The 12,705-nt window shown below is 44.2% G+C and overlaps 1 protein-coding gene across 2 annotated transcripts; it reads left to right on the top strand.

Annotated features, from left to right (window-relative positions):
- Positions 1-2,690: 2,690 nt before the first annotated feature.
- Positions 2,691-7,474, top strand: ADAT3 (adenosine deaminase tRNA specific 3). 2 transcript variants are annotated; one of them, XM_029575565.1, is made up of 2 exons: positions 2,691-3,105; positions 5,244-7,474. In XM_029575565.1, exon 2 carries the CDS (start codon positions 5,249-5,251, stop codon positions 6,314-6,316), a length of 1,068 nt encoding a protein of 355 aa, XP_029431425.1. In that variant the 5' UTR covers positions 2,691-3,105; positions 5,244-5,248; the 3' UTR covers positions 6,317-7,474. The 2 variants fall into 2 exon arrangements, with proteins under 2 accessions (XP_029431425.1, XP_029431424.1); XM_029575564.1 differs by having other exon boundaries at positions 2,693-3,060.
- Positions 7,475-12,705: the final 5,231 nt, after the last annotated feature.

Below are 12,705 nucleotides of genomic sequence, written 5' to 3'. Positions count from 1 at the left end.
TAATGCAATCGCAGACCCAGCCAAGGTAGGCTGTCATTGCATAAACAGGCCCTGTTTTGCCACACAATTTTGTTTGCACATTTCTCCTGCAATATTTTGTGGGAAAGAGGTAAAGATATCAGGGTCACACCCCTCCCCCCCCCCCCCCCCCAAGATAGTTTGCACCTCCCGGGATAAAATAGTTATGAACGTTAACCTTTTCTCCCTTACCTTTTCAACTACTTCTTTAGAAACCATAACGGCTTCTTTTTCCTCCCCCCTTTATTTTCTTTCCTAACATAAGGATTAGTTGCCCTTAGATCTCCCACTGCTCTTCTACTTCCCCTAGATTTTCCCATCCAGCTAATGACTCCTTGAGGTACTTCCCCATTTTAAGAAAGTTAGTGTTCCTGAAATCTAGGATCCTCGCTTTAGAATGAACCCTCACCTTTTGCATCCTAATATTTAACCGCACCATCCTATAGTCACTGGATCCTAGATGATCATCCACTACATCAGAAATTCTGTCCTCATTGGTAAGCACTAGGTCTAATATCACCCCCTCCCATGACAGAACAGCTCTCCCTGCAGAGAATCCAGGATCTCCATTTCTAGAAGATACTGCAGCTAAGATGTCCAATCAACATCTGACAGATTGAAATCCCCTAGTAGCAGCACCTCCCCTTTCACAGCAATCCTGTGAATATCTTCCATTAAATCTCTAGCCTTCTCCTCTGTGATGGAGGTCTGTATATTACACCAAAATAAATTGATGCTCCATTCCCTCTTTCCAGTTAATCCATAGTGCCTCCTCCCTACTTCATAAGCCCAGCAATTCTGTTGCTTTAATATTGTTCTTTCTGTTTGCTGTTCACTGTGAAAGGGCCTGGAGTAGGACCACATAAAATGAACACAAATAAGACTGGAAGTGAGGTAAACCTCAATCACTTTTCAGAACAGTGCATTTGTGAAGGGCTAACCCACCTGACCCCTGACCCCATTGCCTTATCTCCTAAAGTAGATAAGGCAATGGGGTCAGATAGGATATATCTGAGGGTATTAAGCAAACTTAAGAGATGTCCTGGCAGCTTCGCTGGCTGATCTTTTCAATGCTTCTTTAGAGTCTGGACTAGTCCCAGATGATTTGAAAAGGGCAGATGTAGGTCCTATTCATAAAAGCGGAAGTAAGGAGGAGGCTGGGAATGGGAACTACATACCATTTAGTCTGACCTCTGTGGTGAGCAAACTAATGGAAATGCTACTAAAACCGAGGATAGTGCAATTTTTGGAATCCAATGGATTGCAAATTCCAAGTCAGCATGGTTTTATCAGAGGTAAATCTTGTCAGACAAATATGATCAAATTCTTTAACTAGGTGACCAGACAGCTGAATCAAGGGAGAGAGCTAGACATAGTATATTTGAATTTCGGGTGGAGTTGGGGAGAGGAATTGGCCAAGGGATCAAGCTAAATGTACAGCCACACTTTCTGTCTCCTCCACTCAGTTCAGCCCCTAGTCTAGTATGGCAATTCTGTGGGGACCAGCAAATTCCATGGGAAGGAGCACATTTTGTGGCCCTTCACAGAGCATCACATTAGAAATGTAATTTTAACTATATTGTTTGGTACATTTACAGAAAATATGACATCTGTTGGATTATTCTTCAGCTCAGAATGTTATTCATGACAAAGTTTAATCATAGGGGCTACAGAGGTCTTAATCCCTGACTGCTGAGCTGTTCCAGCTGATCACAAACCTTTAGTTAACAATAATCCAATTTGTGTGTGTCTGTGTAGTCTGGTAAGTGAAATTCCACACACGTAGACTGGATTATCGTTACTAAAGGCTTGTGCACAGAATCCAAGTTCGGTCCACCCATAAAAGTGCCATTTAATGCCCTAATTAGGACTGAAGGTCAAAGAGTGAGACTTTGCAGGTAGTGCATGTGCATCCAGGATATTTCATGATACTGTATGCATATCCCTATAAGCATCCCCTGCCAGGGTACATACACATGCAGGGGGGAGGGAAGAGTATATCTGTAGTGACAGTACAAACCCTGTCAAAATGCTGTGGTCCTTGGAGAGATTTTTTCTTTTTATTTCATGATTTTTATCAATATGTCAAAGGTTCCTTCTAGGTCCCCCTATGCTTCTCACATGCCAGACAGGTTTAGGGAAACTCAAAGGGATTGACCACTTGCAGATAAAAAGTCAAAACACACACACGCCCTCTCTCCTTCTGGCCCCTCTCTCCTCAGGGCAGACTGAGCAGAGAGAAAACGATAGCAGCATCTTTATTTTTGCTGAGAACTTAAATAAAACACAGCAAGAGAACCAGAAAATAAAAACAAATTAAATCTAATAACTGCTTCCTTGTCCACCTCCTGCCTCCCAAAGGCTCTGGCCCCCACTCCACCCTTTATCTTGCCTATCCGCGCACTCTCAAATCCGATTCTCAATCTGTAAGTCTGTGAAAAATAATTTCACCCCCTTAAAGAGTCAGAGCACCAGCGCAGCCACCTAACAACTACTCTAGTGTGCTGTAAAGCACATGGGAGCAAGAACTGCGTCATTTCCGGCTCCCCCGGTCCCCGACCCCCCCCCAGCAGGAGGAAGCCGGAAGGAAAGCGTCTAGGGTCGGAGTTTGGGCAGTCCCTCCTTCACAGAGCCTCCCCATCCCCAGCTCATCACAGCAACCTTTTGTTTGTTTGTTTGTAAATTATGAATGTCTCATGCAGTTAGAGGAGTCCCTGGGAAGCTCCTTCCTGCTCTGCTCTTTAGACCGGAAACAGGAGCCGCAGCAGCCGCAGGGCGCATGGGCAGTTCCCGCGAGAGCGGAACTGCGGCGCGTAGCTGTGACGTTGCCGTATTGGTGCGCATGCGCTCCTCCCCACGGCGTGGGCTGGGGCTGAAGGTGGAGGACGAGTGCGAGCTTTCTATGGTGGGGGATCCGCCACCTTAGCCAGAGCCCGTTCGGCCGGTAGTGGAGGTGCTGGAAGGGTGCGGCCAGGCCCCGCACCTCGGACGTGCTAGTCCGGTCACTTCCGAGCTTTTACGGCAGGCTTGCTTGGATGAAAGGTGCTGTATAACCCCAAATTATCCGGGCTGACCTGCGTGAGTCGGGTAATTAAAGTAAAATCAGATAAAAACCCAAGGCATTAATAAAGCAAAACACTCGGTCAGACCTCTTCACTTAATGACATATCGAACTGAGCCGAAGATAAGGCCATTGCAGAAAGACTAAATGAATTCTTTGCCTCCGTGTTTACTAATGAGGATGTTGGGGAGATACCAGTTCCGGAGATGGTTTTCAGGGGTGATGAGTCATACGAACTGAACGAAATCACTATGAACCTGGAAGATGTAGTAGGCCAGATTGATAAACTAAAGAGTAGCAAATCACCTGGACCGGATGGTATGCATCCTAGGGTTCTGAAGGAACTCAAAAATGAAATTTCTGATCTATTAGTTAAAATTTGTAACCTATCATTAAAATCATCCATTGTACCTGAAGACTGGGGTATGGCCAATGTAACCCCAATATTTAAAAAAGGCTCCAGGGGTGATCCGGGTAACTATAGACCAGTGAGCCTGACTTCAGTGCCGGGAAAAATAGTGGAAACTATTCTAAAGATCAAAATCGTGGAGCATATAGAAAGACATGGTTTAATGGAACACAGTCAACACGGATTTACCAAAGGGAAGTCTTGCCTCACAAATTTGATTCATTTTTTTTGAAGGGGTTAATAAACATGTGGATAAAGGTGAACCAGTAGATGTAGTGTATTTGGATTTTCAGAAGGCGTTTGACAAAGTCCCTCATGAGAGGCTTCTAAGAAAACTAAAAAGTCATGGGATAGGAGGCGATGTCCTTTCGTGGATTACAAACTGGTTAAAAGACTGGAAACAGAGAGTAGGATTAAATGGGCAATTTTCTCAGTGGAAAAGGGTAAACAGTGGAGTGCCTCAGGGATCTGTACTTGGACCGGTGCTTTTCAATATATATATAAATGATCTGGAAAGGAATACGACGAGTGAGGTTATCAAATTTGCGGATGATAGAAAATTATTCAGAGTAGTTAAATCACAAGCAGATTGTGATACATTACAGGAAGACCTTGCAAGACTGGAAGATTGGGCATCCAAATGGCAGATGAAATTTAATGTGGATAAGTGCAAGGTGATGCATATAGGGAAAAATAACCCATGCTTTAGTTCCATATTAAGAGCTATCACCCAGGAAAAAGATCTAGGCATCATAGTGGATAATACTTTAAAATCGTCAGTTCAGTGTGCTGCAGCGATCAAAAAAGCAAACAGAATGTTAGGAATTATTAGAAAGGGAATGGTGAATAAAATGGAAAATGTCATAATGCCTCTGTATCGCTCCATGGTGAGACCGCACCTTGAATACTGTGTACAATTCTGGTCGCCGCATCTCAAATAAGATATAATTGCGATGGAGAAGGTACAGAGAAGGGCGACCAAAATGATAAGGGGAATGGAACAACTCCCCTATGAGGAAAGACTAAAGAGGTTAGGGCTGTTCAGCTTGGAGAAGAGACGGCTGAGGGGGGATATGATAGAAGTCTACAAAATTATGAAAGAACTTGAACAAGTTAATGTAAATCGGTTATTTACTCTCTCAGATAATAGAAGGACTAGGGGGCACTCCATGAAGTTAGCATGGGGCACATTTAAAACAAATCAGAGAAATTTCTTTTTCACTCAACGCCCAATTAAGCTCTGGAATTTGTTGCCAGAGGATGTGGTTAGTGCAGTTAGTGTAGCTGGGTTTAAAAAATGTTTGGATAGGTTCTTGGAGGAGAAGTCCATTAACTGCTATTAATCAAGGTTACTTAGGGCATAGCCACTGCTATTAATTGCATCAGTGGCATGGGATCTTCTTAGTGTTTGGGTACTTGCCAGGTTCTTGTGGCCTGGATTGGCCATTGTTGGAAACAGGATGCTGGGCTTGATGGATCCTTGGTCTGACCCAGTATGGCAGTTTCTTATGTTCTTATGACAAGAATACATTTGGGTGAATAGGTGCTGTTGTCAGGCCTCAGGCTTCTGCTCAGCCAAAACATTTTCAAGTACATTTTTTGTGTTCAGTGATTTTTATCAAAAAATGAGATTGTTCTTTCTAAATCTGAAAAGTATTAAATTCTTATCACTAGAGGAACATTGTAGAAACAGGTTGGTTTGATCCTGAATGCTCGTATATGTGATGCAGGCCTCTTATTTCCTTTTGTTTACAGAGCACATGCCACCATCTCAAGAAGATGAAGGAAGTCCAGCCGAACCAAAATGCAAGCGTCGGAGATCCTCGGAGTCCTGCTCCTGGGACATCCTGCCAGTGCTTTCTGAGGAAGAGTCACAGAGAATCACGTTGCTGCAGGCATATGCAGCTCCGGTCCTCAGCAAGAAAGAAACCTCTCGCCTGGTGAGAGAGGTGTCAGCCGTACACTCTCTGAAGAGTCTCCAGCATCTCAAGAGGGTTCGAGCGTGTAAGGACAGAGGAAGTCCTCATCCCCTGGAAATGCTGCTGTGTCTAGCACTAGCTAAGGAGAAAGGACATGTGCCATCCCTCTCTGAGTTGCTTCCTGAGGGACAGGTGAATTCCTGTGGCCTGGGGCAACCCTTCCTGGTGCTGGTTCCATCTTGTCCTCCACTGACTAGGCCACAGTTTCAAGAGGCCAGCGCCCACTGGCCAACATCTTTTCATGAGAACAAGGAAGTGACTAAGGCTCTTACGGGACAGCAGTTCTCCAGGGAGGAGAAGGCTAGGATGCAGAGGTATATGGAACAAGCCATTGAGGTTGCCCAGCAAGGGGCAGAGAGAGGGAATGAGGCAGTTGGAGCTGTTTTTGTGGATCCAGCCACTGAGGAGGTTCTAGCCATGGGTCATGACTGCAGGAAGAGCAATAATCCATTGCTTCATGCCACCATGGTGTGCATTGATCTCGTGGCTCACAGACAGGGAGGAGGGGCATACAACTTTGATTCCTACCCCTCCTGCTCCTTTGTTGCTTCAGTGAAGGGGAACTCTGGAACGGGTGCAGCAGATCTGTTTGATGATGCTGGTAGCAGTGTCTTACCTTATATCTGCACAGGGTATGACCTGTACATTACCAGGGAGCCATGCATTATGTGTGCCATGGCACTGGTGCATTCAAGGATCCAGCGTGTCTTCTATGGGACGCCATCACCGGATGGGGCACTGGGGACCAGATATAAGATTCATACCCAGAAGGATCTGAACCATCACTTTCAGGTGTTCCGAGGCATCCTGGAGGAGCAGTGTCAGCAATTGAGGGAGAAATGGCATTGAAAACTGAAATCCTTTCCCAGGAGAGGGAAGACTCATTGGTTTTTTTAGTTGATTTTTATGAGATGCAAGGGATCTGTTTACTGTGTATACTCTTAGCGTGGCAGAAATCTCTCTTGAGGTTTTGTAGTCATGTAGCCAGGTCTAATTTTTTTTTTTTTTTTTTTGCTAGACCTGAAATTTCTGCCATGCTGCTGTTTTTACTCTAATCTTTATTCAAGATCTGCTCTTAAAGAATTACAGCACGCTGGTCAAATATCTGCCTGCGTGCACAATAAGTTCTTTCTTTTACACTGCGCTTCTCCACATTCCCCATGAGCGGCAGCAATAGCAGTAACCAGCTCAAAGCAGAAGGCCTTATGGTCACGAAGCATTGCAGCAGAAGAACTGTCACATCACCAGAATTAGGACACCATCCTTGTTAGATATGCTGATGGCGTAACAACTGCTAGGGATGACCAGCCCAAAAATTTGCATTATGGCTACTTTAAATGTTTCCCAGGTTTTTTGTCGGCACTAATTTCCAATTAGTGTGCACTGTTATGATTTAGTGTGCTCTAAATTGAAAGTGTGCACTACTTTTTAGTGCACGCTAATTGAAACGAAAGAAAAAAAAACACTGCACATCTCTGTTAACTGCAAAGAAAACCGCTCTTGAAAGCAGTTCATTTTTCTGACTATCTTGCTGTATATTTGATTTTTTTTTAATTCATTTTTATGGGTGATGGGGCACAGGACTGGTGTCAGGCTTCATGGCAGATATGGTGATGCAACAAAAATTAGTCTCTCCCACCCGGATCCATGCCCTTCAGGCACAAAGTCCCTAAAAATCCAGTTGACAGATTTTTTAAATTCCTGGGAAGGGAACACAAAGGTAAATTGTTCAAGGATTATAGTTCAGAAAAACTCATAGATGAAGATATCTGGCAGGGCCACTGAATTTAACTGATAACCCGGCCAACAAATGTCTCTGAAGAGAGGGTGAGGAGAAAGCCAACACCAATCTGTTTATTAAGTATATGTTTATTTTATTTGATGTTTTATTTTAAATGATTTTGTTTTTATTTTTAATTTGTGATTATGTACATCGCTTTGAAAGATTATATTGTAAAAACTGGAAAGCGATTAATAAGTTTTATAAATAAATATAAATCAACCTTGCTAATTTCGATCATTGGAAAGGAAATAATTCTTTCCAGACCAAGCTGGTAGAAGGAGACCGTACAGTAAGCTAGATGGAGGATAGCCTGGAACTCCTTTGTATGAAATGTGCCCTGTCCTGAAGATGGTTAAAAAATTACAACAAAAAAAAGCAAAGGATCAAGAAAACAGAAGTTTCAGAAATAAGATAAGAATTTTCTGTGTCCCTAAGGAAGCAGTGGGGCAAAATATATAGTAATATGTATACATTTTATTTGGCAGGATACAGTACTGGATACCCCCCTATTCTATGACGTCCCTTTGCAATATTGTGAAAAATGTGATAAGAGAAGGCTTTAGTTAGAAGGGACCTGTTTTTTTCCTGCATTGGTGCTCATTTCTTTCATGGTCTTTTGTTTAGAACTGCCTCCTCATGAAGAAGAGGTTTTGCTGTATTGAAATTGTCTTTTTTTAAATGTATAGTCCTGCTGATGCCAGGAATCTTATCCTATGAAGCTGTGGCCTTTTTAGCTTCTTTTCATTTAGCAGGGGCTGTTATTATTGGAGAAAAACAAGACAGCAAGAAAATGTATCCTAACTTAGGCCGATGCAGCACGGTGCACTCAGCCTAGCGCACTGCTTAACCCATAGATGGACGCGCGTCCAACAAACCCTTATGCTATAAGGGGATTAGCGTGTCCAAAACGTACGTCCAAACCCCCTGCAAAGCCAATAGCGCTCATCATGTGCAAATGCATATTGATGAGGCTATTAGCTATTCTCCCCCAATTAAAAAAAAACAAAACAATGTGCACCCAATGCGCACATTTTTACCCTCAGAAATTAACGCCTGCCCAGATATTAAGTCAGAAGACCAAGAAGGACAACGTTTTAAGAAACAGAATGCGCTGGCAGTCAAGTTAGGAAAAGCAGCACTCAATTAACGAGCGTCCATTTTCCCTAATCTCGTAAAACCGAGCGCCTGTTTTCCTAATCGGCCTGCAGCCAACATCTCCTGGGAGCCCCCTGCCGAGGAGGCACACAATTTCCCCTAGCGCCTGCTTTTTACTGCAGCGGCCGATTGAAATATTAAATCGGGCCCCCCGGAGAGGTCGATGGGCGCGCGTGGAGAGAGCAGGCACTCGGTCGTGAGCGCCCGTTTTCCCGCGCTGATATTGCATCGGCCTGAACCTGAGCTGATTTTTTATTAGTTTATTATAAATTGTTAGGAAGTGTATTGAAATGCGTTTAGAGTTCCCCGTTCTTCTGACACTTGGAGGCCTTGTTATCGCCTGCTGTCATTTATAGTAGATATTAGAACTTGTTGTAAGCAGAAGCAGTAAAGCACCGGGGCCGTGAGGGCTCACGTTGGGGGCGCATGGATCCCAATGGATTGCAGTTTAGAGAGGGAGATTTTCTCCGACAACGTAATATATGGGATGGGGTCCAGCACTGCTCACTGTAAACCAGCAAGAATTTCAGCTTTCTTATGTTATGAAATTAATGATTTAACATGGTAGCACTGGGCCATATCTTCAGCACTACTTAACCAGTTAAGGGCTGGATTTATCATTTTTCGCCGAATGATGAATCCAGCGAAGAAGGGGGGTGGGGGGGGGCAGGCCTGCGAAAGCCCGCAGCCATTCGCACCACGGCTGCAGCCTTTCGTGCAAATAGTGCCACCGTGAAAGGTGGTGCTATTCACTGCACTACTGCCGGCGATAATTCTCCTCACATTATCGCCAGCAGCGGTGCCGTAGCCGACTCCTCCCCCCCCGCCCCCGACTCCTCCCCCCCCCCGCCCCCGACTCCTCCCCTCCAGCTAATTAACATCCTATCGCACGTGGAAAGCCCCTTTTCGTGTGCGATAAACATTTAGAAAATAACCCCCTAAGCTTGAACTTAGCTGACTAAGTGGGCACCATTTGAATATCTGGATATGGTCAGCATCTGCCACTTACCTTGCTAACGTTAGCCAGCTAAGGCCTGGATTTATCAAAACGCACTAAATATCGCATGAATATCGCATGTGGTAAAAAAAAATAAAAATGGGCGTTTCTATGTAAATGAATGTGTTACCGCTTCGCAAAGGTAAGCATCGCGTTTTGCGAAAACGTCCTCGCGTTTTGCGATGTTTCCAGTATAAAAGCTCAGTTCCTGCACCTTCCCCTTTGAGGCTGTGTTAGTGGTTGGAGCTGTAGGAGATTTGCTTAGTATTGGAGAGGTTCCTGGGGAGGAGGTAATCGATTTCTGAGTGAGTGGTGCTGGCTCTTTGTTGTCCTTTGTTTGCCTTTACCTTTTGTCTTGTGTCATATTTGTTGGAGTGCAAGTTTTGTTTGTCTTGTTTGTCTATTTCTGTGAGAAGGAGTGGTGGAAGAGAGGAGTGGGAGTGGAGGAGAGAATGGAGCATGAGAGGAGTGGGAAGAGAGGCAAGAAGAGGAGTGAGGATAGTAGAGGGAGGAGGAAAGGAGTGGCAGGGGAATGAGAACCAGGAGTAGAAGCAGGGGCAGATAGGAGGGTGGGGGAGGAGGAAGGGGTTAGTCAGGAAAGAGTGGTGGGAGAAGCACAAGAAGTTAGAGGGGCAGGGTAAACGTCCCTCCGGGACTGGAAGTGGCACCCCCATTAGGCAGGCAGCGCCCCGCTCGAGACTGCGGGCTATAAGGTTCAGTATAGAGGAGACCAAGCTGCTCCTGGCAGGTGTGCTGCGTAATAATGCACACCTATGGACTGACATCGCCCAGACCATCAGCCGGCTCAGTGAAATACAAGATCATGGGAGCAGGTATCTCACAGGTATAGCGATGTCAAAGCCCAATTAAAATCCAAAGTAGCATCTAGGAGAAAGTATCAGCAGCAGACAGGGAGGGCACCTTGTTCAGCTGTCATAACTGAAATGGAGCAGAGGTTGCCGGAGCGTCTGGGACCGGACGTGTTTGAAGGCTTGGAGCCGCGGCTGGTAAGTTCTCAGGAGCCCGGACACTTACTGTGTCTAACACTATGGGGCAGCTTTTAATACCTACGTGCGGGCGTAGATTTGTGCACGATTTTATAACATGCATGCGCAGGGTCAATGGGGCGTGAAACCATGGCTGGAGGACTGGGTGGATAGCGGCTTGACGAAAAATATTACCTTTTTAGAGTTATTCCCAATGGTGGCGGTACCTGGATTTCCGGAAAGCATTTGACAAAGTCCCTCATGAGAGACTTCTTAGGAAATTAAAAAGTCATGGGATAGGGGGCAGTGGCCTATTGTGGATTGGGAACTGGTTAAAAGAGAGAAAACAGAGAGTAGGGCTGAATGGTAAATTTTCCCAATTGAGAGAGGTGAATAGGGGCGCGCCCCAGGGATCTGTTCTGGGACCACTGCTTTTTAATATATTTAGAAACATCCTGGAAATGGGGTGATCATATTTGCAATGACTCAAAAGTATTCAAAGCTGATAAATCACAAGAGGATTGTGAGAAATTGCAAGAGGACCTTGCAAAACTGGGAGACTGAGCATGCAAATGGCAAATGAAATGTATTGTGGACAGGTGCAAAGTGATGCACTTAGGGAAGAGAAACCTAAATTTTAGCTGCACAATGCAAGGGTCCACATTAGGAGTCAGCACTCAGGGAAAGGATTTAGGTGTCTTCCTTGAAAATACGTTGACATTTTCTGCTCAGGATCCCAAGGAGTAGATAGATTTAGGATTTGGAAGTTGTAGAAAGGAATTGTGCTGGGGCCGGAGGGGGCTGGCTGGACCTAAGGAGAAAGGTTGCGGCTGATTATTTCAGCTGCAGGGCCCGGGACTGACACTGTGTAGTTTACAGATCTTAGGGCTGCTCCTCGAGTCTGAGGCCTGGATATGCACTGATTCTGAACTGTGAGTAATTTTTGTGACCTCTGTGAAAGAGGGAAAATACTATTAGGAAGCCTAAGGGTCCCCAAACGGGAAGAGAGTGTTGCAAGAGAGGTGAGGGAAGTGAGAGAGACTGCCCCAGAGGAGAAACGTGAGGAAATTGTACCTCTCTGTTCAATGCAGTGCAGTGTAGAAACTAGCAATTAGTAAAATATGTTTAGCATGTTTGACTTCCTTATAGTTGTGCAAAAAGGTTTTAACGTCAGATGTCTGGGAAAGGACGATAAGAGGAATCCAGTGAAAGATTACAGAGCAAAGATGTTCTGACATGCTTAGCAACGAAAGAATGTAACGGGTTTATAAATCTTTATTTATAAACGTTTGGACCTCCGTCTATAAATTTCTGAATAATGAGTGTATAAATTACTGAGTACTGAGCTTATACATTTTTTTAGTAATAAGCCTCTGTCTATAAATCTGATTTTAGAAAAACTATATAAGATTGATTGCAATTAGTAGATTTTGAGATTGCCCACTGAGAGCCTGTTCAAAGTACAGTTTTCTCCCAGGTGATATTTTTCCTATATGAATATTATACGTCAATTAAACCTGCCAGATCTGTACAATAGATTCAGTTTTGTCTGTTTTAAAATTGTGAAGAGAATCACCAGGGCCTTTAGAGAATATGGAGAAAAATCTGAAAATCTCCACAGGAGCCTGTGCCGTAAAGATGCTGGGATTCAAATGAACAGCTGGAAAGTGTAAACTGTTGAACTGTGATTTTTGTGGACTGAATATGAGAATGGACTGTGATTTTGCTTTGATCTTGTCTTGGTTGCTATTTTTGTATTTTAAAATAAATGTTCTACTTTTGGGAGCACAAGTGAAGTGTGGACGTTGGAGTTTATGGGTTGTGCTTGGAAGTGTGTTTAGCAAGTTTAGCCTTACAGGGAAACCCGTCCCGGGCCTATCTACCCCACGCTGGGTGAGTTATTACCCTGATCCCCAGGGCTGGGAAGGCGGCCTCTTGGTTCAGGGGTTACATGTTAAAAAGCACTGGTCCCAATGTCAATCTCTGGGGCATTTCACCATTTGCCTTCCTCTATTTAGAAAACTGACCGTTTAGTCCTATTCTCTGCTTTCTTTTAACAAGTTCCCAATTCATGATAAGACTTTTTAATTTCCAGAGGACTCTCTCATGAGGGACTTTGTCAAACACTTTCTGAAAATCCAGATACACTGTTATTCACCCATCATTATCCATGTGTTTATTAACCTCTTCAAACAAAATGGAGCAGATGGGTGAGATAAGACTTCTCTTGGGTAAATCCATGTTGGCTGTGCTCCATTACACAATGTCTATCAGCGCTAGATAATGGACTATTAAATAAAGAAATGGAGACTTTGTA

The sequence above is a fragment of the Rhinatrema bivittatum genome, chromosome 13 (genome assembly GCF_901001135.1).
Source record: "Rhinatrema bivittatum chromosome 13, aRhiBiv1.1, whole genome shotgun sequence".
Classification (NCBI taxonomy): domain Eukaryota; kingdom Metazoa; phylum Chordata; class Amphibia; order Gymnophiona; family Rhinatrematidae; genus Rhinatrema; species Rhinatrema bivittatum.
Note: the sequence above shows the minus strand (reverse complement) of the source record. Positions and strands in the feature narration are given on the sequence as shown.